General features: G+C 41.6%; 2 protein-coding genes and 1 non-coding gene across 3 annotated transcripts in view; 1 reads left to right on the top strand and 2 right to left on the bottom strand.

Annotated features, from left to right (window-relative positions):
• The window catches only part of ABCC5 (ATP binding cassette subfamily C member 5), a 194,068-nt gene that overhangs the window by 44,040 nt on the left and 126,252 nt on the right, over nt 1-23,776 (top strand). The gene's annotated exons all lie outside the window — the stretch shown is intronic.
• On the bottom strand, nt 708-780 carry TRNAE-CUC (transfer RNA glutamic acid (anticodon CUC)). The gene has a single exon. It is a non-coding gene; the product is annotated as a tRNA-Glu (tRNA).
• On the bottom strand, nt 1,791-8,213 carry LOC132364368 (5-hydroxytryptamine receptor 3C-like). Its single transcript, XM_059919970.1, is given in 11 exon segments — nt 1,791-1,993; nt 2,101-2,316; nt 2,522-2,728; nt 3,092-3,223; nt 3,226-3,249; nt 3,599-3,765; nt 4,036-4,145; nt 5,031-5,075; nt 5,520-5,686; nt 6,990-7,111; nt 8,200-8,213. Coding segments are annotated over 11 exon segments (1,407 nt in total).

The following is a 23,776-nucleotide window of genomic DNA, read 5'->3' as shown; positions in this document are numbered from 1 at the left end:
TCACTATGAACATTTGAATACAAGGTTTTGTGTGAACATATGTTTTCATTTCTCCTGGGTATATATCTAGGAATGGAATCATATAGTAATTCTGTGTTCAACACTTTGAGGAACTGCCAAGCTGTTTGCTAAAGTCTGCACCATTTGCATTCTACTGGGGACTATTTCTGGCAAATGGTTTTATGAGTTTGTTCTGGACACTCGAGTCCCCTGAGTACCACGAGAATGAGTGTGTTGGGATTCTGCTTGGATCCCACTATTTAACTATTGCTGCACAAACTCCTGGATGCCCTGAGGCCCATTTGCTATGATTTTACCTATATGTAACCCCAGAGGTGTATTGTGACCAGTGAGTCCTCTCAGGCCTCATGTCCCTCCATCTGTTCATACATTCTGTTCACTGCCTTCTCCACATGAAGCTCTCCTAACCTCTAGCCCAGTAGTTCCAACTCTGGCTGCACATTAGAATCTCATGGGGAGCTTTCAAACGCACCAAAGCCGTGGCCCATGCCAAAGGTTCTGATTTAATTGGTCTGGGGTAAAGCCTGGGTATTAGGATTATTTGAAAATCTCCTCAGATGATTCTAACGTGCGGCCAGGATTGAGAACCATTGCTCCAGCTAGAGGAATTCTTTCTCCTTTGAACTCTGTAGCAGTTTCTCTCTCTCTCTTTTTTTTGGACATGTGACGCTCTTGCAGGATCTTAGTTCCCCGACCAGGGATCGAACCTAGGGCCCCGGCAGTGAGAGCACCAAGTCCTAACCACTGGACCACCAGGGAATTCCTGCAGTTTCTCTTTAATGGTGCTCAACAAAGCTTTAAAAAGATGTTCTACATTTCATTGAAATTATTTACATATGTATTTTAGTTCTCCAACTGTGCCACAAGCTCTTTGAGGACAGACATTGTGTTTGGTTCCTCAAGTCTCCCACAGGGTTACCCAAGGACATTTGTTTATCCCCTCACCTGGGCTCGGTAAACATTCATTAAGCACACACCCGAAATCTATCCCTGAAAAAAAGAACTAAAAATAGCAAGAACTGCATGACTTTGGGCAAGTTACATAACCTCTGAGCCTCTCGTAAAAGACTGGGTTACAGCAGTCTCCAGCTGGCATTATTGTGGAACCATGCACAGGACCCAGCCCGGCAGGAAGTTATCATGAGGTCTTCCTTGGCCACCCTCCTAAACTTGCAGCCCCTCCGCACATTTCCCATTCTGCCTTCCCTGATTTGCTTTTTCTCCTTGGCACTTAGCACATACTCTATGTTTCTCTCACTTATCTTCTTTACTGTCACTCTCCACCCACCCCCAATGTAAGCTCCATGTGGATAGAGATTTTTGCCAGTTTGGTTTACTGCTGTATCTTCACAGTTCAGAACAGTGCCTAGCAGGTAGTAGATGCTCAATAAATATTTATTAAAACAATAAATAAATATTTCAGCCTATTTTTCAAGAGATTTAATCCCTGTCCTCTATTCCAGCAACATGAATTACTTTTTGGTAAATATTTGTAGTCTTTATTATAAAGCCTTCCTTTTCCAGTAAAAATGATATTTCTAACATAAACATGTATATTCTGAATTCATTGTGTTTTGGAAATATAATGTCAGTTCTGAGAGAGTCGGCAGTGGTTCTGTTTAAGCCCTGGGAGGGCTGGAGCAGGGATCGCGGGCACATTTCTGGGACTGTTGTATGTGGATTGGAGCAGGGGAACAGGGCCTGGGATGGTTAGTTGAAGCCAAGGAAACCTGAACACCAGGTGTTCTTGCACCATTAGAACACTACTCCTAGGTGTTCCGGAGGATGATGACCGTAGTGATGGAGGTGGCCAAGAAAAGCAGGTCGACGCGGAAGAGCAGGGTGTCCATCATGTGGCTGAACTGCACCCACAGGTCAGCTAGCTGGGCCCTTGTCCATCCTGAGCCACCATTCAGTTCTGCCTCTCTGGGTCCCAGCTCCTTCCCTCCCAATTCCCCTGGCTCCTTCTGTCCTGTGGAGAGGGCAGAGACTCAGCTGTGAAGTGGGAAGGAGACAGGATTAGAGAAATGGGAAGTTGGGCCCAGTGCAGAGAGTGCGGGCAGTGCAGACTTCTCTTACCGGACAGGTGGGTGGGTGTGAGGCCCAGGCCCACATCCTCCTTCCAGAGAGCAGCAGGGCAGCATTTCCTTGGGCTGGTGCAGTGTAGAAGCAGGGGATGGAGGCAGCGAGGCATGGGTGGGGGCTGGATGGTGGCCAGGTGCAGCAGGTAGGTGATGAAGATGGTCTCCAGCAGGCTGACCACCATCAGTGACAGACACAGGGCAAAGTAGACACCTGGGTGGCGGGAAGGAGCACACCTGAGTGAGTCAGGTCCAGAGGAACCACCAAGCCCCCCTTTTTTCTGTCTCACACACCGAGCCCTTTCTAAGATGACCACTGTCTCCCTCTGCTGCCTCAGCAGATCTAGCCAGTTCACCCACCTACCCTGCCTCCTTGTTTTTTCTTTTTTCATTTTTCAACAGTGGGGTGGGGGCCATACTGATGAGGGAGGTGCCACTGGCAGGGAGTAAGTCATTCATCATGAGCAGGAAGACGTTGTAGCCCAGCAGGAGTGTCATCTTGAATGGGGCGCGGCTCTCACTTTCTGCCGGCAGGTAGAAGCTGAGGGCGTCGATGGCTATCAGAAAGCTACTGGGCACCAGGAGGTTTATGACGTAGAGGCTGGGCCTGCGCCTGATGGCCACCCGGTGGGGAGGAGAGAGCAGAGAACCAGGTGAAGCTAGAACTGAAGGGAAACCAAGAGATGATTCCAGACTCTTCCTTTCTTGATGTGCTCACTCCAGCAGGGGCTCTTTCTGGGGCTGGATGAGGAGCAGCTTTCATATGACTAATAAGACTCCCCCATACCCACCAAAGAAAACCTAGGCCAGAGCTGGTTCAGAGAGGGGGACTTCTTTGGGGGACTTGGGAGAGAGGAACGCTATAAGGGTTATGGTGCCCAGGAACTTTCTGGTCTTAGGGCAAGAGGTGAGAGGCTCTGAGATTTAGAAGTGTACGATGAGAAAGAAATGGGGGATGGACAGCCATGCCAGAATCTCTGGCCTTACCTAGAACATGATCTGGTCAAAAAGGCTGGAGCCCACAGATATCTTCGGGGTGGCCTTGTTGATGCCCAGGAGCTCCCACTCCCCTTGTGTGTGGCCAGTGTCACGCGAGGTGTCTGTTATCTCCCACACTTCCTGTCCATGCCCAGCAACAGGTTTTCCACTGCAGGGGGGAGACAGACACTCACTCAGCACACATCTGCTCAGCACCTACTCTGTGTGGGGCTCAGAGAGATGATTCAACAACTGCTTTAGCTATCTCTTTCAGACAGTCCTGTAATGTGACTTCCTTGCTGCCCAATTGCCTTCTTTCAATTCTGGGCTTTCTCAGGAAGTCTTGTTCTCTCTTAAGTTCAACTTCCCCTACCCCACCATCCACACACCCCCAATTAGCAAATACTCCACTGTCCTTTTTTATGCATTTAAAAAAATGACTTTGCCTCTGAGTGCTTTTTTGTTGCCCCACGGTTGATCTCAGTTTACCCCGTGCCGGAACCTCCACTGCAACTCACCTGTGTAGAGGAAAGAGCTAAAAGTGAGGGTGCAGTTCCTCTGGTCAAAAGAGAAGTAGATGTCCAGGCTACAGATGCTGGTCACCTGCATCGGTTTGTTGTACACAACGCGACCTTCATTAGTCACACAGGCGGAGAGGCCATCCAGAGTGTGATCCACATCGTTGCTAAGTGGTGGAAGGGGAGGCGGGGCAGATGCTCTGGGTTTCACATCAGTTTACGTTCCGCTCTTAAGGCAGGGCTTCCCAATGCTGCCACTCCGCCATCTTTTCTCCCTACCGCTTTCTCATTTCTAGCGGAGAAGTTGATGCGCTGTGACTGTGCTCCTCTCTGAAATAAGTTTGCAGTGGCCCCGCTGCATGGGTGTGCCCTGCAGCACCCTCGCCTGCTCCTTGCAGAAGGGTCTTCCCCCGGCTTTTCCCCGCCCTGATACCCACGATTCCACGATGAAGATGTCTTGGAGCCACAGGTTCTCAGCTGTCAGGGTGAGTTTATTGATATCACCACATTCTTCTGGGTCCCAGCTGATGCATGGGTGACTCCAGATCTAGGGCATAGGGCCCAGAGGGATGGTTATGGCTGAAACCTGGAGCTAGTTTATGTCAGCATCTCCTGCCCTTCCAGTCCCTTAAAAATATATACATATGTATGTATTTTTTTTCTAAATGTATGTACTATGGGCGTATGATAAAACTTCAACAATTCCAGAAAGGTATAAATATGAAGGATAATTTTTTCCCTCCTTAATTCACTCCAACTCAGTTCATATCACCAACTCAGGTCCATTATTAACAGTTTTTTATATAGCATTCTAGAAAAAATATATATTCCAGCATTCATTTTTATTTACACAGATAGAATGATACTGTGCACATTATTATGCATGTTGCTTTTTTGTTTTGTTTTGGTCTTTTGTTTTTGGCCACACCGCGCAGCATGAGGGATCTTAGTTCCCCGACCAAGGATGGAACCTGTGCCCCCTGCAGTGGCAGTGCGGAGTCCTAACCACTGGACCACCAGGGAATTCCCTGAGGGTTTTTTTTTTTTTTTTTTTTTAACCACATTTCCTTTTAAACTCTTTTTCCTCTTCTCTTTCTGGTGATAATGTCCCTCTTCTCTAGCTAACAAAGTCTTACTGGCCTTTCACTTCCTGCTCAAGGGAAATCGTAAGCTGGGTTCTGGATACATTTGGACCTTGAAGCTTACTTAGGGGCTTCCAACTGTGCTGCCCTCCTTCTTTCTGTTTTTTCCATCTGAATTTCAAAGTTGATTGGCAGCCCAGAAAGCTATTTGTCACCAGCACTGGCCCCATTCTGGTTGGCTTTGTGTATTCCCTTGGGCACTGTCAATTTCAACAAAATGTGATTTTTGCAAACAAAGCCAGAAAATCAGGCAAGGAGAAAGAGAGAAGAAGAAAGCTGAGCTTACATACCAACTTTAACCGCAGAAATGACATCAGCAGCTGAAGTTGTGCATCCTAACCAAAAAATCCCCATCCAGGATCATTAATGCCATGAAATCAGGTCCTAGTCTACCTCCTTCCTTTGTTTCCTAAGTGGTCCCATGTGACAGTTCAGCTTTTCAATTACAAGTCTCAAAAGAAAGTAGTTCAGAAAAATGCAGGTTGCATGGAAAATATAGGGGAAAAAACAGCATGGGGGCCCATTGGAAAACTAATGTTTTCTTAGTATAATATTCCTATAAGGGCAGGACTCAAGGACAAACGTTACCTGCAGAAATGTCACAGCAGCGTTCCCCTTCATGTCTCTCCACCCCATAGGATGAACATTTAACTTGTACAGAATTCATTCAGGGGACTCTTTGCTCACTACTGGACAGGTGCAGTGTTGGATTGACAGGGTAAAGAGTTCTTGTTTCCTATTAGCAGGCTATGGAAAGAATGTTATCAGTCAGAACTCACCACTTTGAGGCTGGCAGACAGGGTGAAGGAGATGTTGATATGAGTGGGGATGCTGTAGTTGATGACTGGACGGAAGTCCTTCTGGTTAAATATAGCCTGGAAGACAGCAGGGTCTACCCCATGCTGGTCAAAGACTGAACAATTGATGCTGAAAGTGTTTGCCCTTCCTGTATAGAGTAGAGACCCCATGAGATGGGAATAGGGCTTTTGTGTTTCCTAAGTGAGAGGAGTGCCAGGGCTGGGACCCTAGAGCCTCTCTGCAGAGAAAGAAAATGTGGACATGGGCTGGGCATGTGAACCCCTCCTTCTTGGGCCAAGATCCCCGAATGCCAAGTTCTTCCTGCCAGGGCTGGGGGGGCTGGTCTGGTCTGGTAGGCAAATGATGGAAGTTGATGTGGTGAGCTGAGTCAGGGCTCAGCCCTTTCTTCCTGTGGTTTTGCTCCCATATAAAGCCTACCCAAATCTGTATGCAGACTGCCTCTCTGGGGAGGCCTATTCCTTCCATAGTCATAACCCTAAAGTTTTGGCCTTTGTCTGACCATACTTTTTTCTCTCTAGCTCTATTGTGATTCTTCCTCATAGACACTGAACAAAATTCCCCTAAAATTTTGTTTCTCAGTGTTCCCTTCCGACTTTCATGTTTTCTCATTTCCTGAAAGGAAAAGTTTGGAGAGAAGTAAACATGAGCGTGATGTAAAACATGTGGGAACTTAAGGAACGTTGTAGTCAATGTAAATTTATTGACTACCTACACTGTTCTGGGCTCTGTGCCCTTCTCAAACCCAATGACTTCCTCTAAGATCTGTGGGAGCCATTTTCATCATCACCATCTTGAAAAGATCTCATTGATCATCTACCATGTGACTGGTGGAGCTATGTGACGAAATGTAAAAGCCCTTCTGCCCACCTCACCCACACCCCAAGCGCAGGTGACTCTGGTTATTCCTGTAGCTGAGCCCAGCAAGTTCTTTTCCATGCCTCTTCTACTGTCTCCCCATACCAGTTAACTCATAAGGTACATCTCCAGACTAAGGAGAAACATATCTGGGGGGAAGCAAACATTGTCCTTTTCCCTCCACATTACCTCCTCTACAAGACCTTCCCAAGTGAGGTGGGAAAGGAGTTATATTATTATTAACAGGACCCAAACGGCCCTGTTCATAGTTACTAATCGTGGTATAAAGGAAGAGTTGAACATTATAAAGGGGTGGAATCAGAGAGGTAGTAAAATGGAAAGACAGACAATTTGGTAGATGTCTATGCAGGCAAATGAGACGGGCGCTGTGCGTACTGATCAGTGAAATGGGTGTTTCATCTGTTTCCCAAAGGAAACCAAAATACAGATACTACAGAGAAAAGAAATGTATAACCCAGTTATTTTAGATGCTTTCTAGTTCTGGGGAATGAGGAAGTTTCTGGAATTTTCCCAGAACAGTATTCCCCTCTTTCCCTGTTCTTGCCCCGTCTTACCTTGAAGCAGAAGGCTGACAGGGAGGCAGAGGAGGAATCCCCCTGTGGTGGGCCACCCCCCTTCCCTCCTCCTCTTCTGGACTCTTCTCTGGGGACTCACCAGGAACCCCCAAACTCTCGAGCTTAAAGGAGCCCAGACCACACCTTGGTTCCTGGTTTTGAATACTGCTCATGACAGGTAGCCCCTCCCTGGTGAGAGGCTGTGGCCAGAGAGGTCACAGCAGAGTGTCCTGCTTTGCCCCTGTCCAGGTATGCCTTCTGGGCTCCAGGCAGGGAGGAAGTTAGGCCAAGACTAGGGGACAAGTACCTGTTTAGCCGCCTTGTCTAGATAAGTGGTTTAAATTTGAGTAACAAGGACCTTTCAGGAAAACTGGGGGACTTGGGAGATGGGGCAGGTGAGGCCATTGATAAAGGTCTCCTCAGGTCCTTCTGGAACTAACTGTGCCTCAGAGAAAGTGCATGGACCACCAGGAAGGGATGGGTACGCTCTCTTGTGGCGGGGACACTTGCTGATTTCACAAGGCAAGAACGTGTAATTATTTTGTTGCAGACCTAGAAGTATATCCTCTATCCAACTGTGGACATTAGGGATTACTGTCAATACTTAGTTAAGAAGCTTACTTGAGAGGTTAAGCTCCTTTTTTAAAAATTAATTTGTTTTATTTTATTTATTTTTGGCCACATTGGGTCTTCATTGCTGTGGGTTTTCTCTAGTTGCGGCGAGCGGGGGCTACTCTTTGTTGCGGTGTGCGGGCCTCTCATTGCGGTGGCTTCTCTTGTTGCGGGGCACAGGCTCTAGGTGCGTGGGCTTCAGTAGTTGTGGCACGCGGGCTCAGTAGTTGTGGCTCGCAGGCTGTAGAGCGCAGGCTTAGTAGCTGTGGCACACGGGCTTAGTTGCTCCGCGGCATGTGGGATCTTCTGGGACCAGGGCTCGAACCCGTGTCCCCTGCGTTGGCAGGCGGATTCTTAACCACTGTGCCACCAGGGAAGCCCTAAGCTCCTTTTTTGAGACATAAACCTATCAGAACTCTGTCCCCGCAGCTAGCACCACAGTACAGAACTGCGTCATCCCTTGTACGTACTGTTGGAATAGCTTCTTCATAAGGTTTCCTCTGTCTAGTTTCCCCCAACCTAATCCTTTATTTTGCCATTCTCCTAAAACAGAACTCTCCCACTTACCCTTCCTTATCTAATGTCTGTAAAGGCCTACAGCCTTGGCGCCATCAGGTAATGTGTGTGAGTAGAAAAACCATTTGGAGGTTTGTGTGTGTATGTCTGAAAGCTCCCCGGATGGTTCTGGTTCACACTCACATTATTGAAAACCTTTGGGATGGGCTATATTGAGATACCACAATCAGGATATTGATATTGCTATTGATACACTCACGATACAGAACATTAACACCAGGATTCTTTCATGTCACCCTTTTATAGCTACCACCACCTCCCTCCCCATTCTTCCACCACCTGGCAACCATTCATTTGTTCTCCATGTCTATAATTTTGTCATTTCAAGAATGTTATATAGATCAAATCATGCAGATGTAACCTTTTGGTATTGGCTTTTTTCATTCAACAAAATTCTCTGGAGATCCATCCAGATTGCTGCCTGTATAAGTACTCACCCCTTTTACATTGCTGAGTAGTAGTCCATGGTATGGATGTACCACAGTTTGTTTTTTCACCTGGTGAAGGACTTCTGAGTTTTAAGGGAAAACACTTATTTCCTCTGTTTTACTCGCAACACTTTGGACACCAAATGTGTGGGGTTTTCCCCCCCTCATACCAAGCAATTCTGACATTAACTACCCAGAGTTAGTGCAGATCCCACAGGTAAAAGTCTCATTCCCACAAGACTGCCCCCTACTTCAGATGCCAATCCCAAACCCAGGCCTCCCATACTTCTGAACAAGTGACTATAAATTGGGGCTTCCCACAACCCCATCCTCAGGTTTGATAGTTTACTATAATGGCTCATAGAACTCATGGAAACACTTGTGTTTACCAGTTTATTATAAAGTATATAATAAAGGATACAGATAAATAGCCAGATGAAAAGACATACAGGGCAAGGTCTAGAAGGGTCCTGAGCACAGGAACTTCTGTCCCTGTGGCGTTGGGGTGTGCCACCCTCCCAGCACGTGGATGTATTCGTCAATCCAGAAGCTCTCCAAACTCCATAGTTCAGGATTTCTTATGGAAGCTTCATTACATGGGCATGATTGATTACTAACTCAATCTCCAGCTCCTCTCCTCTCTTCCGAGGATGGGGATTGGAGCTTCTAATCATGGCTTGATCTTTCTAGTGACCAGTCCCCATCCTGAAGCTATCCAGGAGTCCACCAAAAGTCACCTCAGGAGAGCAAAAAGTGCTCCTATCATCCAGGAAATTCAAGGGATTTAGGAGATCTGTGTCAGGAACCAGGATCAAAGACCAAATATCAGAACAAAAGATGTTCCTCACACCCCTATCACTCAGGAAATTACAGGGTTTTAGGAACTCTGTGTCAGGAACTGGGAGCAGGGGTCAAATACATTTTTCTTCACAGAGTTGTTTATAGTTTTTGCCTATTATGCATAAAGCTGCTAGAGACATTTGTGTTCTGGTTTTTGTGTGCACATTAAGTCTTCTGGAATAAATACCCAGAAGTGTAATTGCTGGATTGTATGGTATTTTCATGTACAGTTTTTTGTTTGTTTGTTTGTTTGTTTGTTTTTGGCTGCCCCACATGGTCCATGGTAGTGAAAGCCTGGAATCCTAACCACTAGGCCACCAGGGAACTCCCTGCATATACAGTTTTTAAAGAAACTGGGATACTCTTTCCCAGAGTGGCAGTCCCATTCTACATTATCACCAATGATGGGTGAGTGATCCAGTTTTTCTGCATTTTTAGAAATTTCAGATTTTGGATAAGCAAGGATTTATTAACATGGGACCCTAAAGTGATAAACATAAATTCAGCAGTGTTGAAAATTTTAAACTTTTGTTCATTAAAGGACACTAAATATGAAAAGTCAGGTCACAAACTGGGAAAATATGTTTGCAACACATATATAACTGACAAAATAATAATAGAAAAATATGACATGCCTATAAATGAATAACAACAACTACCTCCCCCATGTATTATAAAAATGTACTGAAGACATGTACTGAGTTGGCATTTTACAGAAGGGGAAACACAGTCACTAAACAATAAAAAGATACTTAATCTCATTTGCAATTATGGAAAGCAAATTAACTTAAAATCACAAGAAAATATAATTTCACACTCAATAGATGGCAAAACTTTAAAAGTCTGATAATAGAAGTGTTGGTGAGGCTGTAGAGCCACAGAAACTCCTATGCACTGTGGATGGGAGTAAAAGCACTTTGGAAAACAGTATGCTGTGACTTCCTAAAATAGAAGATGTGTGTATTGTAAGAACCAGCAGTTCTACTTCTAGGTGCATACTCTAGCAGCGCACTGTTTAGTATGTAGCTACTAGTCACATGTGGCTATTAAAATTTAAATTAACTAAAATTAAAAATTCAGTCTCCCAGTCATAACAGCTGCATTTTAAGTGCTCGGTAGCCACATGTGGTTAGCGGCTATAGCATTAGTGCAGATAATTATGTAATGGAATACTGTGCAGCAAAGACCTGAATTAACTTCACTTTATCTATCAACATGGTTAAATCTCAAAAGTATAATGTTGGAAAAAAAAAGTACAATGTTGAATAATAAAAAACAAGTTGCAAAATATATACAGTATGATATTATCTAACATATGTATATCCCCAAATATACATATTTAAACAACAGATTGTTTGAAATATGCTTATGCAGTAAAACTAAAACAAAAAGTAAGGGAATAATAAATACAAAATTTAGAAGAGTTATTACCTCCTTGGAGGAAAGGGAGATGGATATGCTTGGGAAAGTTCTCATGGAAGACTTCAAAGACATTAGTAGTGGCAGGTGGGGAATGCAGAAGAACTTTTACTTTTCACTTTACACCCTCATATAACGTTTAAGTTTTTTTCCCTATGGGCACATTTATAAAATTGTTTTATTGAGGTATAATTGGCATAAAATAAACTGTTTAAAGACTCCACTTTGATGAGTTTTGACATATATATATGCACCTGTGGAACCATCAACACAACCAAGGAGTGGTTATAACCTTTGTAACCACTCCCTCCTGCCCTTCCCCACCCCATTCTGACCCCAGGTAACCACTGATCTGTTACTACACATTACTTTCACATTTCTGAGAATTGTGGCATCCTTTCTTCTTTTCATATATGTTTATTTGTAAATTTATTTATTTATTTTTGGCTGTGTTGGGTCTTCATTGCTGTGCGCGGGCTTTCTCTAGTTGCGGCAAGCGGGGGCTACTCCTCGTTGTGGTGTGCAGGCTTCTCATTTCAGTGGCTTCTTTTGCTGTGGAGCGTGGGGTCTAGGCACGTGGGCTTCAGTAGTTGTGGCGCATGGGCTCAGTAGTTGTGGCTCACGGGCTCTAGAGCACAGGCTCAGTAGTTGTGGCGCACGGACTTAGTTGCTCTGCGGCATGTGGGATCTTCCCGGACCAGGGCTTGAACCTGTGTCCCCTGCATTGGCAGGTGGATTCTTAACCACTTCACCACCAGGGAAGTCCCTATATATTTATTTAAAGTTATACATTTCCTTTGAAATATTTACCTCCCTCAAGTTTTGTTATGTACTAGTTTCAATTCTAAGGGATTAAAAAAAATCAATTATTTGTTTTTTTGATCTATGAGTTATTTAGAAACATACATTTTAGTCTACAAATATGGAAGAGTTTTTTGTTTGTTTTTTGTTTCTAGTTTGTGACTAAAGAGGCAGCATAGAAAAGTGGTTAAGAGCATGAACTTTAAAGCTGGACTCCCTCAGTGTGAATCCCAGGTCCACCATTTACAAGCTGTGTGATCCTGGGTGTAAGTTACTTAAGTTACTTCACCTCTTTGCCTCAGTTTCTTCATCTATAAAATGGATGATAGTAATAGCTCTTATCTCATTATGTTGTTATAAGGGTTAAATAAGGTCATAATTATAAAATGCTTAGAACAGTGCTGGTACATAATTAGCACTATTTAAATGTTAATAACAATAATTTCAGAGAATACAGTCTGACTGCTACTAAATTTTGAAACATGCTTTATATATAGTTAATTTTTGTAAATATTCCAAATGTGCTTGCAAAGAATGTATTCTCCAATTGTTAAGTGTAGAGTTCTATATATTCTCATTAAATCTAATTTAACTGTGTGGTTAAAGTATATTATTTTTTCAATAATGTGTTGTCACCTTGAGATGTGTTGAAATCTATTGTAATTACAGAACTGTCACTTTATCTTTTTAATTCTTTCTATTTTTGCCTTATATATATTTGAGGCTATTTTATTAGATGCATTCAACTTTATAATGCTTATATCCTCCAAGTGATTAAACATTTTATTGTTATGTTGAGATTCTCTTTATTCTGAATAATTGTTTTTGTCTTAATGACAATTTTGTCTGATGTTGAAGAACCATTCCAGCTTGCTTTTTTTTTCAATAGATCTTTATTGGAGTATAATTGCTTCACAATACTGTGTTAGTTTCTGTTGCACAACAAAGAGAATCAGCCATATGCGTACACATGTCCCCATATCCCCTCCCTCTTTTTGTTTTTTTTAAAATTAATTAATTAATTAATTAATTAATTTATGGCTGTGTTGGGTCTTCGTTTCTGTGCGAGGGCTTTCTCTAGTTGCGGCAAGTGGGGGCCACTCTTCATCACGGTGCGCGGGCCTCTCACTATCGCGGCCTCTCTTGTTGCGGAGCACAGGCTCCAGACGCGCAGGCTCAGTAGTTGTGGCACACGGGCTTAGTTGCTCTGCGGCATGTGGGATCTTCCCAGACCAGGGCTTGAACCCGTGTCGCCTGCATTGGCAGGCAGATTCTCAACCACTGCGCCACCAGGGAAGCCCTCCCCTCCCTCTTGAGCAGCCCTCCCATCCTCCCTATCCCACCCCTCTAGGTCATCGCAAAGCATCCAGCTGATCTCCCTGTGCTATGCTGCTTCTTCCCACCAGCCAACTATTTTACATTAGGTAGTTTATATACGTTGATGCTACTCTCACTTCGCCCCAGCTTCCCCCTCCCACCCCAAGTACTCAAGTCCATTCTCTATATCTACCTCTTTATTCCTGCCCTGCAACTAGGTTCATCAGTACCATTTTTTTAGATTCCATATGTATGCATTAGCATACGGTATTTGTTTTTCTCTTTCTGACTGACTTCACTCTATATGACAGACCCTAGGTCCATCCACCTCACAACAAATAGCTCAATTTCATTTCTTTTTATGGCTGAGTAATATTCCACAGTATATATGCGCCACATCTTCTTTATCCATTCATCTGTCGATGGACATTTAGGTTGGTTCCATGTCTTGGATATTGTAAATAGTGCTGCAATGAACATTGTGGTACATGTCTCTTTTTGAATTATGGTTTTCTCAGGGTATATGCCCAGTAATGGGATTGCTGGGTCATATGGTAGTTCTATTTTCAGTCTTTTAAGGAACCTCCATACTATTCTCCACAGTGGTTATATCAATTTACATTCCCACCAACAGTGCAAGAGGGTTCCCTTTCCAGCATTTATGGTTTCTAGATCTTTTGATAATGGCCATTCTGACCAGTGTGAGGTGATACCTCATTGTAGTTTTGATTTGCATTTCTCTAATGATTAGTGATGTTGAGCATCTTTTCATGTGCCTCTTGGCCATCTGTATGTCTTCCTTGGTGAAATATCTATATAGGTCTTCCACCCATTTTTTTAACTGGATTGTTTGTTTTTTTGATATTGAGCTCCATGAGCTGTTTGTATATTTTGGAGATTAATCCTTTGTCTGTTGTTTCATTTGCAAATATTTTCTCCCATTCTGAGAGCTGTCTTTTTGTCTTGCTTATGGTTTCCTTTGCTGTGCAAAAGCTTTTAAGTTTAATTAAGCCCCATTTGTTTATTTTTGTTTTTATTTCCATTACTCTAGGACGTGGGTCAAAAAAGATCTTGCTGTGGTTTATGTCAAAGAGTGTTTTTCCTATGTTTTCCTCTAAGAGTTTTACGGTGTCTGGTCTTACATTTAAGTCTTTAATCAATTTGGAGTTTATTTTTGTGTATGGTGTTAAGTAGTGTTCTAATTTCATTCTTTTACATGTAGCTGTCCAGTTTTCCCAGCACCACTTATTGAAGAGGCTGTCTTTTCTCCATTGTATATTCTTGCCTCTTTTGTCGTAAATTAGGTGCCCATATATGCGTGGGTTTATCTCTGGGCATTCTATCCTGTACCATTGATCTATATTTCTGTTTTTGTGCCAGTACCATACTGTCTTGATTACTGTAGCTTTGTGTTATAGTTTGAAATCGGGGAGCCTGATTCCTCCAATTCCGTTTTTCTTTCTCAAGATTGCTTTGGGTATTCAGGGTCTTTTGTGTCTCCATACTAATTTTAAGATTTTTTGTTCTAATTCTGTGAAGAATGCCATTGGTAGTTTGATAGGGATTGCATTGAATCTGTAGATTGCTTTGGGTAGTATAGTCATTTTCACAGTATTGATTCTTCCAATCCAAGAACATGGTATATTTCTCTATCTGTTTATGTCATCTTTGATTGCTTTCATCAGTGTTTTATAGTTTTCTGAGTACAAGTCTTTCTCCTCCTTAGGCAGGTTTATTCCTAGGTATTTTATTCTTTTTGTTGCAATCATAAATGGGAGTGTTTCCTTAATTTCTCTTTCTGATTTTTCGTTGTTGGTGTATACAAATGCCAGAGATTTCTGTGCATTAACCTTGTATCCTGCAACCTTACCAAATTCATTGATTAGTTCTAGTAGTTTTCTGGTGGCATCTTTAGGATTTTCTATGTATAGTATCATGTCATCAGCAAACAGTGACAGTTTTACTTCTTCTTTTCCAATTTGTATTCCTTTTATTTCTTTTACTTCTCTAATTGCTGTGGCTAGGACTTCAAAACTATGTTGAATAATAGTGGTGAGAGTGGACATCCTTGTCTTGTTCCTGATCTTAGTGGAAAAGCTTTCAGTTTTTCACCATCGAGTATGATGCTTGCTGTGGGTTTGTCATATATGGCCTTTATTATGTTGAGGTAGGTTCCCTCTATGCCCATTTTTCTGGAGAGTTTTTATAATAAATTGGTGTTGAATTTTGTCAAAAGCTTTTTCTGCATCTACTGAGATGATCATATGGTTTTTATTTCTTAATTTGTTAATGTGGTGTATCACATTGATTGATTTCCATATATTGAAGAATCCTTGCATCGCTGGGATAAATCCCCACTTTTTCATGGTGTATGATCCTTTTAATGTGCTGTTAGATTCTGTTTGCTAGTATTTTGCTCAGGACTTTTGCATCTATGTTCGTCAGTGATGTTGGTCTATAATTTCCTTTTTTTGTGATATCTTTTTCTGGTTTTGGTATCAGGGTGATGGTGGCTTCATAGAATGAATTTGGGAGTGTTTCTACCTCTGCAATTTTTTGGAAGAGTTTGAGCTGGATAGGTGTTAGCTCTTCTCTAAATGTTTGATAGAATTTCGCCTGTGAAGCCATCTGGTCCTCGACTTTTGTTTGTTGGAAGATTTTTAATTATGGTTTCAATTTCATTACTTGTGATAGGTCTGTTTATATTTTCTAATTCTTCCTGGGGCAGTCTTGGAAAATTGTACCTTTCCAAGAATTTGTCCATTTCTTCATGGTTGTCCATTTTATTGGCATATAGTTATTTGTAGTAGTCTCTTATAATCCTTTGTATTTCTGCAGTGTCAGTTGTGATTTCTCCTTTTCCATTTCTAATTTTATTGATTTGAGTCCTCTCCCTTTTTTTCTTGATGAGTCTGGCTAAGGGTTTATCAATTTTGTTTATCTTCCCAAAGAACCAGCTTTTAGTTTTATTGATCTTTGCTATTTTTTTCTTCGTTTTTATTTCATTTATTTCTGCTCTGATCTTTATGATTTCTTTCCTTCTACTGTCTTTGGGTTTTCTTTGTTCTTCTTTCTCTAGCTGTTTTAAGTTTAGGGTTAGATTGTTTATTTGAGATTTTTCTTGTTTCTTGAGGTGAGATTGAATTGCTATAAACTTCCCTCTTAGAACTGCTTTTGCTGCGTCCCATAGGTTGGGTTCTCATGTTTTCGTTGTCATTTGTTTCTGTGTATTTTTTAATTTCTTCTTTGATTTCTTTGGTGATCTCTTGGTTATTTAGTAGTGCACTGTTTAGCCTCCATGTATTTGTGTTTTTTACAGTTTTTTTCCTGTAATTGATTTGCAATCTCATAGCATTGTAGTCAGAAAAGATGCTGGATATGATTTCAATTTTCTTAAATTTTCCAAGGCTTGATTTGTGACCCAAATGCGATCTATCCTGGAGAATGTTCCATGTGCACTTGAGAAGAAAGTGTATTCTGCCACTTTGGGGTGGAATGTTCTATAAATATCAATTAGATCTATCTGGTCTCTTATGTCATTTAAAGCTTGTGTTTCCTTATTTATTTTCTGTTTGGATGATCTGTCCATTGGTGTAAGTGGGGTGTTAAAGTTCCCTACTATTATTGTGTTACCGTCCATTTCTTCTTTCATGTTTGTTAGCATTTGCCTTATGTATTGAGGTGCTCCTATGTTGGGTGTATAAACATTTATAATTGTTATATCTTCTTCTTGGATTGATTCTTTGATCATTATGTAGTGTCCCTCCTTATCTCTTGGAACAGTCTTTATTTTAAAGTCTATTTTATCTGATACAAGTATTGCTACTCCAGCTTTCTTTTGATTTCCATTTGCATGGAATACCTTTTTCCATCCCTTCACTTTCCATCTGTATGTGTCCCTAGGCCTGAAGTGTGTCTCTTGTAGATAGCATATATATGGGTCTTGTTTTTGTATCCATTCAGCCAGTCTGTGTCTTTTGGTTGAGGCATTTAATCCATTTACATTCAAGGTTATTATTGATATGTATGTTCCTATTACCATTTTCTTAATTGTTTTGGGTTTGTTTTTGTGGGTCTTTTTCTTCTCTTGTGTTTCCCGCCTAGAGAAGTTTCTTTAGCATTTGTTGTAATGCTGGTTTGGTGGTGCTGATTTCTCTTAGCTTTTGCTTGTCTGAAAAGCTTTTGACTTCTCCATTGAATCTGAATGAGATCCTTGCTGGGTAGATTGACTATTGACTCTTTCCTTTCCCATGTTATGGAAGTTTTCAACTATAATCTCTTCAAATATTTTCTCAAACCCTTTCTTTTTCTCTTCTTCTTCTGGGACCCCTATAATTTGAATGTTGGTGCATTTAGTGTTGTCCCAGAGGTCTCTGATATTGTCTTCAATTCTTTTCATTCTTTTTTCTTTATTCTGCTCCTCGGCAGGTATTTCCACCATTTTGTCTTCCAGCTCACTTATTCGTTCTCCTGCCTCAGTTATTCTGTTATTGATTCCTTCTAGTGTATTTTTCATTTCAATATTGTGTTGTTCATCTCTGTATGTTTGTTCTTCAGTTCTTCTAGATCTCTGTTGAACATTTCTTGTATTTTCTCAGTCTGCCTCCATTCTATTTCTGAGATTCTGGATCATCTTTCCTATCATTACTCTGAATTCTTTTTCAGGTAGATTGCCTATTTCCTCTTCATTTATTTGGTCTTGTAGGTTTTTACCTTGCTCCTTCATCTGTGACATATTTTTTTTTAATTAATTAATTAATTTATTTATTTTTGGCTGTGTTGGGTCTTCGTTTCTGTGCAAGGTCTTTCTCCAGTTGTGGCAAGCGGGGTCCACTCTTCATCCTGGTGTGCGGGCCTCTCACTATCGCGGCCTCTCTTATTGCAGAGCACAGGCTCCAGACGCGCAGGCTCAGCAGTTGTGGCTCACGGGCCCAGCCGCTCTGCGGCATGTGGGATCCTCCCAGACCAGGGCTCGAACCCGTGTCCCCTGCATTGGCAGGCAGACTCTCAACCACTGCGCTACCAGGGAAGCCCTGTGACATATTTTTTTGCCATCTCATTTTTTTTTTTTTATGAGTGGTATTGTGTTCCTGTCTTACTTGTTGTTTGGCCTGAGGCTTCCAACACTGGAGTTTGTAGGCTATTGGGTAGAGCTGGATCTTGGTGCTGATATGACGAACTCTGTGAGACCTCACTCTGATGAATATTCCTGGGGTCTGAGGTTCTCTGTTAGTCCAGTGGTTCGGACTCAGAGCTCCCACTGCAGGAGCTTCGGCCCAACCCCTGGCTCATGAGCCAAGATCCGGCAAGCCACATGTGGTGGCAAAACAAAACAAAACAAAACAATAACAAAGTAAAAAATAAAATTAGACTAGGAAACTAACATATATGTTAGAAAGAATATAAAAATAAAAATATAGATGAATCAACAACCAGAAGGTACATCAGTACCACAATAGTAAAAAAGAGGAGGGTAAAGAAAAAAAAAAAGGCAGGGGAAGGCCTTGGCTGTGGAGGACAGGGCCTAAGCAAGGGTGAGGTTTGGGCGGTGGGTGGGGCCTGTGCTTAGGACCCACAGGGCTGGAAAAGGCCCTGGGGGCTATGGGGGGGTGAGGCTTAGGCTCAAGGAACAGAAGGGGCCCAGGTGTGCCCCCCACCCCTGGTCTCAGAGGGCAGGGGACCTCACCTGGGAGCCCAGCAGGCTTCCTGGGCTCGAGTGGGCAGGGCAATCGCCCTCTGCTCTTCTCCCGCTCCTCCCAGATGGCTCCTCCCACCTACCTCTCCTGATCTCCCCAGGCCTCCCTCCTATGCCCCCAGGGACCCATGTGGCCTGGAGGGGGCTTTGGAGGTGGGGGTACCAGCTTGGGAGCTCAGCAGGCTCTCCAGCCCCAGTGGGCCAGGTAATCGCCCTCCGCTCCTCTCCCGCTTCTCCTGGAGAGTCCCTCCCACCTGCCTCTCCTGATCTCCCCGGCCTCAGGGGCACTGAGCCTGTCTGGCCTCCACTTCTCCGACCCCCCTCAGTCCGTCTACTTCCTACCAGTTCACTTTGGGGCTCCTCCCGTCTCCTTGGGCGACAGAGTCCCCCACCAGCGGCCGGCAGGCGTCTTAGTTGTGGGGAGACGATAAGTCCATGTCTTCCTACACCACCATCTTGACTCCACCTCCCAGCTTGCTTTTAATTAGTATTTGCCTTACATAACTTTTCCTATCTTTTACCTTTAGCTTTCCTGTGTCCTTAGGTTTTAGGTGTGTCTTTTAAAAATCCAACTAAACAAATACTAACTAAATTGTTGAGTTTAGTACATTCAGATTCATTTTTATTACTAAAATATTTGGATTTATTTCTGCCATCTTATTTCACACTTTGTTTCTTTTTTCCTCCTTTTTGACTTTTGGTTTCATTTAGGATTTTCTTTCCTCATTTCATTTTTCCTTCTCCATTCCTTTGTCTCTCTCTGCCACTTTCTGGCAGAGAAATATATTCAGCCTTGTCTTCTAAGTCACCAATTCCTTTTTATCTGTCTCTAATTTGCTTTAACTTATCCACTGAGGTTTTTTTTCAATAATTATATTTTTTGTTTTTAGAAATTATATTTGCTTCTTCTAATACATCTGGTTATTTTTATAGTCCCTTGTTCAGTGTACAAAATCTTTGCTTATCATAATGTTGCAGTATGTTTTGCTCTAGTTTCTTCCGGAAGTTTTATAGTTATAACTTTATATTTATGCTAGCTGAGTGACTCTTACATATCAGGCAAATGAGAAAATACCCACATGGAAATGGGTAGGAAAGATGGAGACATACTCTCACTGTAAACCAGTTCCTCCTCCCAGCACAATATCATATAGTTAAGAGGGAACCCTCAACTCTTGAGTGAACCCTCTCCTGAAGAGTGAAGGCTTTGGACCATGCATCTAGCATCCCAACTTTTATTCATCCCCTTCCTTGTTACAAAAAGGATTTAAGATATTATACCCTTTAACTGAGGATATAAAGGGAGATAAGCAAGTACTGTTAAATTATCTAGTTTAATGCATGATTGAAGGCAATCCGCTGATGTTCTTTTATTTTTATTTTATTATTTTTTTAACTTTTTTTTTGGCCGTACCCTGCAGCATGTGAGATCTCAGTTCCCTGACCAGGGATCGAACCCACACCCCTGCATTGGAAGCACGGAGTCTTAACCACTGGACTGCCAGGGAGGTCCCCCGACGTTCTTTTAATATCAACAAGTGAGCAGTGATTTTAACTAATGTAAGTTTGAGTCTGTTAACTCCTAAATAAGACTACAATTACTAACCTAAAAATAGTTAAATGAAAACCTATACAACAATGAATATGAACAAACTATCGCTATTCACACAACATGGCTAAATCTCACAAACATAATATTGAGGAAAAAAGCCAGACATAAAAGAATACATACTGTAATTCCATTTATCTAAAATCCTAAAACACGCTAAATGAGTCTAGAAGTCGGGTTAGTGATTATCTTCGGAGAGAATAAATGGGAGTAATGATTGGGAGGGGCCCCAAGGAGTGTTTTTTCCTAAAGTTGTTCTATTTCTTCACCTGGGTGGTGGTTATACAGGTGTGATCAATTTTAAAAATTCATTGGGTGGTACACATAGATTCGTACACTTTTCTGTATGTATGTTGTATTGCAATACAAAGTTTAATTTAAAAAGTTATGTGAAGGAAGAAAAACCTTCTTTATTATGTAAGGTTTTGGCATGCCAGCTGTGTGTTGCACTTAATATGTTGAAAGGCTGAGTTAATGATTCAAGATATTGCTTAAGAATTATTGAATACTGAAATAAGAAACTACTTTGGGTGACTAAATGTCTCAGACTGGCTTAAATAATACATGAAAGATGGAATCCACGTGTAAGGCAGAGAAGAGTGAAAAGAAAGTAGTTTGTGAGCTCAGGATCCCTGAGACTAGGAATCTAAGCAGATCTTTCCTCAGAAAGTATGAGAAAATAGGCAAGAGTTGTGGTCTTAACTTTTGTCAGAAGTAGGAACTGGGCAAGCAGACAGAACTGCTGCTCCTTTGGTGTCTAATGAAGATCATGTTAGAACAGTCTGGAGCAGGCAGTAAGAGAGTAAGAGAGACCTGGGCATTGGAAATGTTGGCTTTGGGTAACTTGGCAGAATTACTGAATTTACCTTGAAGGGAAGAATCTTGAATAATGACTTATTTCCTAATTGCATTTTATCCTCTGTCTGCTAAATTGTGTCTTTATAAATCCTTGTGCTTGCTGAGTAAGAAGCTCCAAAGCTTTTTGGTGGTTCCTTGAGACAGGTAGCCACACGTTATAGAAAATCCTCATGGTGTAATTATAAAGTGCTACTTATTTAGTATAGATTCCTACTACTATGCTATATATGTGGAATAATCAATATCAGGGGTATCACCTCTGAATTATTAAGGATGATGATATAAATTAATTGTCCTTAATATCAGATACGGATGGGAGGTTTTCAGAAGAACTAGTAAAGATAAAGGAGAAATAATAGTGAAAGATGTTGGTATAAGGAAGGTATCGATATAAGAGAAAATACAAGAGTAGTAACAGAGAAAGGTGAGAGAAAATGATGTTGAAAGAGCAAACAGACAAGCTTGGTTTTCAGAGAGAGAAGCAGAGAGATGAAAGAAGAGAGGGGATAAGTATGAAATATGGTACTGCCTGTAGATATTCTGGATTTCCAGAAGGTGGAAGGAATCAAAGGCAGTGTTGAGACAAAATGTACAATAAGAATGGGCATATATATGGGGTGCCAAAAGAATAAGTAGGGAGAAATTTTTCTCAGAATTGTTTAAAGACTGAGAAAAGAAACACTGAGAGGTGAGAAGGTTGTGAGGATACTCCTGGATGCTGCTAATGAAAGGAGAGAGGGATTTCCCTTGTGGTCCAGTGGTTAAGACTCCGTACTTCCACTGTAGGGAGCACAGGTTCAATTCCTTCCTGGTCAGGGAACTAAGATCCCACATGCCGCACAGCACAGCCAAAAAAACAAATAAATAAATAAACAAAAATAAATAAATAAACAAAAGGAGAGAGTGGGAGCTTAGAAATCGCCACCTAAGAAGTTAGAAACATAATCAAGCTTTTGAAGAGAGTAGTATATCCAGGACCAAAGAGTTCATAAATTTCCAGGGTGTACTCTTTTTTTTTTTTTTTTCCAGGGTGTACTCTTAACAGAGCTTTACAATAGAAAATGGAGGAAAGGGAAATAAAGTTATCATAAGGGAGATATATATATATATATATATATAGAGAGAGAGAGAGAGAGAGAGAGAGAGAGAGAGAGAATGGGAGAGGGCCATTGGGAATCAGATGCACCACCTCTGAAATTGTGAAATACCCCTAACATTCCTGCTGACATATCTAGGCTAGAACTAGCTTAAAATATTTTGCTTCATTGTCAGGTCATGTTTTAAATTGCAAGGCTCACCTCAACCTTAACATATGAACAGGATGTTGTTTTGCAAAGGATATTGTCAATTGTAATGATCCTGGCACAGAAAACCTAAAGTCACATATGTATGAGGTGGAAAAAAAATTACAAGATGATGTCTAGAGAAGCACAAATATGGGGATGGGAAAGGAAAAAGAAATGATGCAAAGGTGATCTTAAGGAATTTGAAATTCCTCAATGATGTCATAAACGCTTTTCATTTTAAGTTATTGGCAAAAGTCAAGAACGAGTTTCTGAGTGAGAAACATGTTCCAACTAATGGAAAGAGGGAAACATAAGAGAATCTGCAAGCAGAAATGCCTTTGCCATTGTATAAGGAACGTCTCTAAGAACGCAAAGATAGTTGACACGTAAAAATGGGCTGCTAATTTTCTACATAAGTTATGGAAAAATAAAATAAAATATGCCAAGATGGGATAAAGGGATTACATATAGAGCTAACAGACACTGATTCTTGGTTGGCTGGCGTTCATTCATGCATTTAATAGTTCAACAAGTCTATTAAGCACCTATGATGTGTCAGGCATCATGATCATGGTACCATATACTGAGCTGTAAAAATGGATGAGACATTGTGCCTGACCTTTAGGAAGGCACACTCTCCGAGTGGAGGCAGAAATATAAATAAATCCCTGAAATCTATTCATCTAGTTGAATATAATTAAAACATAATCCAGATATTCATCCTTCATATTCTTTCACTTCCCCTTTCAATTTCTCTCTCTCCTCAGGTCCTTGCTCCCAGCTAGCTGTTAAGAGTCCTCCGCAGGATGATATCTGCTGGTGGCAGTGTGAAGTACTGTTAATACGGAACTCTTTTTTAAAAAATAGGTTGTTGTTGGTTTTTTTTTTTTTGTAAAAATGATACATGCTCATTGAAAACACAGACAAGGATATAAACGAAGATAGCAATCACTCATAATCCCATTATGCAGGACAAAATTTGCTCTTGTTTTTTTTTTTTTGGTGTCTAGCCATCCATACCTTTTCCTCTGCATTTCTATCTAGCACTCTATTTTTTAAAAGAGGAATTATGTATACATAGTGTTTTGTAACTTGTTTTCTCCACTTTATATATCATGGACCTGTTTCCATGGTTTTAACAGAGATCTGTATTCTCACTTTAAATGGCTACAAAGCATTCCACTGTGTGGCTGTACAACTATGTAACCTGAACCCTTTAATTGAGGCCCTTAACTAGTCTTCCTGGCCCTCCTCCAGGCATGTATATCAGAAGGCCCTCTCTATTTGATTTTGTGAAATCAGAAGGACCTGTCAGAGTAAATCAATGACACAAAAGAAAATGAAAT

Source organism: Balaenoptera ricei, chromosome 4 (genome assembly GCF_028023285.1).
Source record: "Balaenoptera ricei isolate mBalRic1 chromosome 4, mBalRic1.hap2, whole genome shotgun sequence".
Lineage (NCBI taxonomy): Eukaryota > Metazoa > Chordata > Mammalia > Artiodactyla > Balaenopteridae > Balaenoptera > Balaenoptera ricei.
This window is presented reverse-complemented; position numbering and strand designations above follow the sequence as displayed.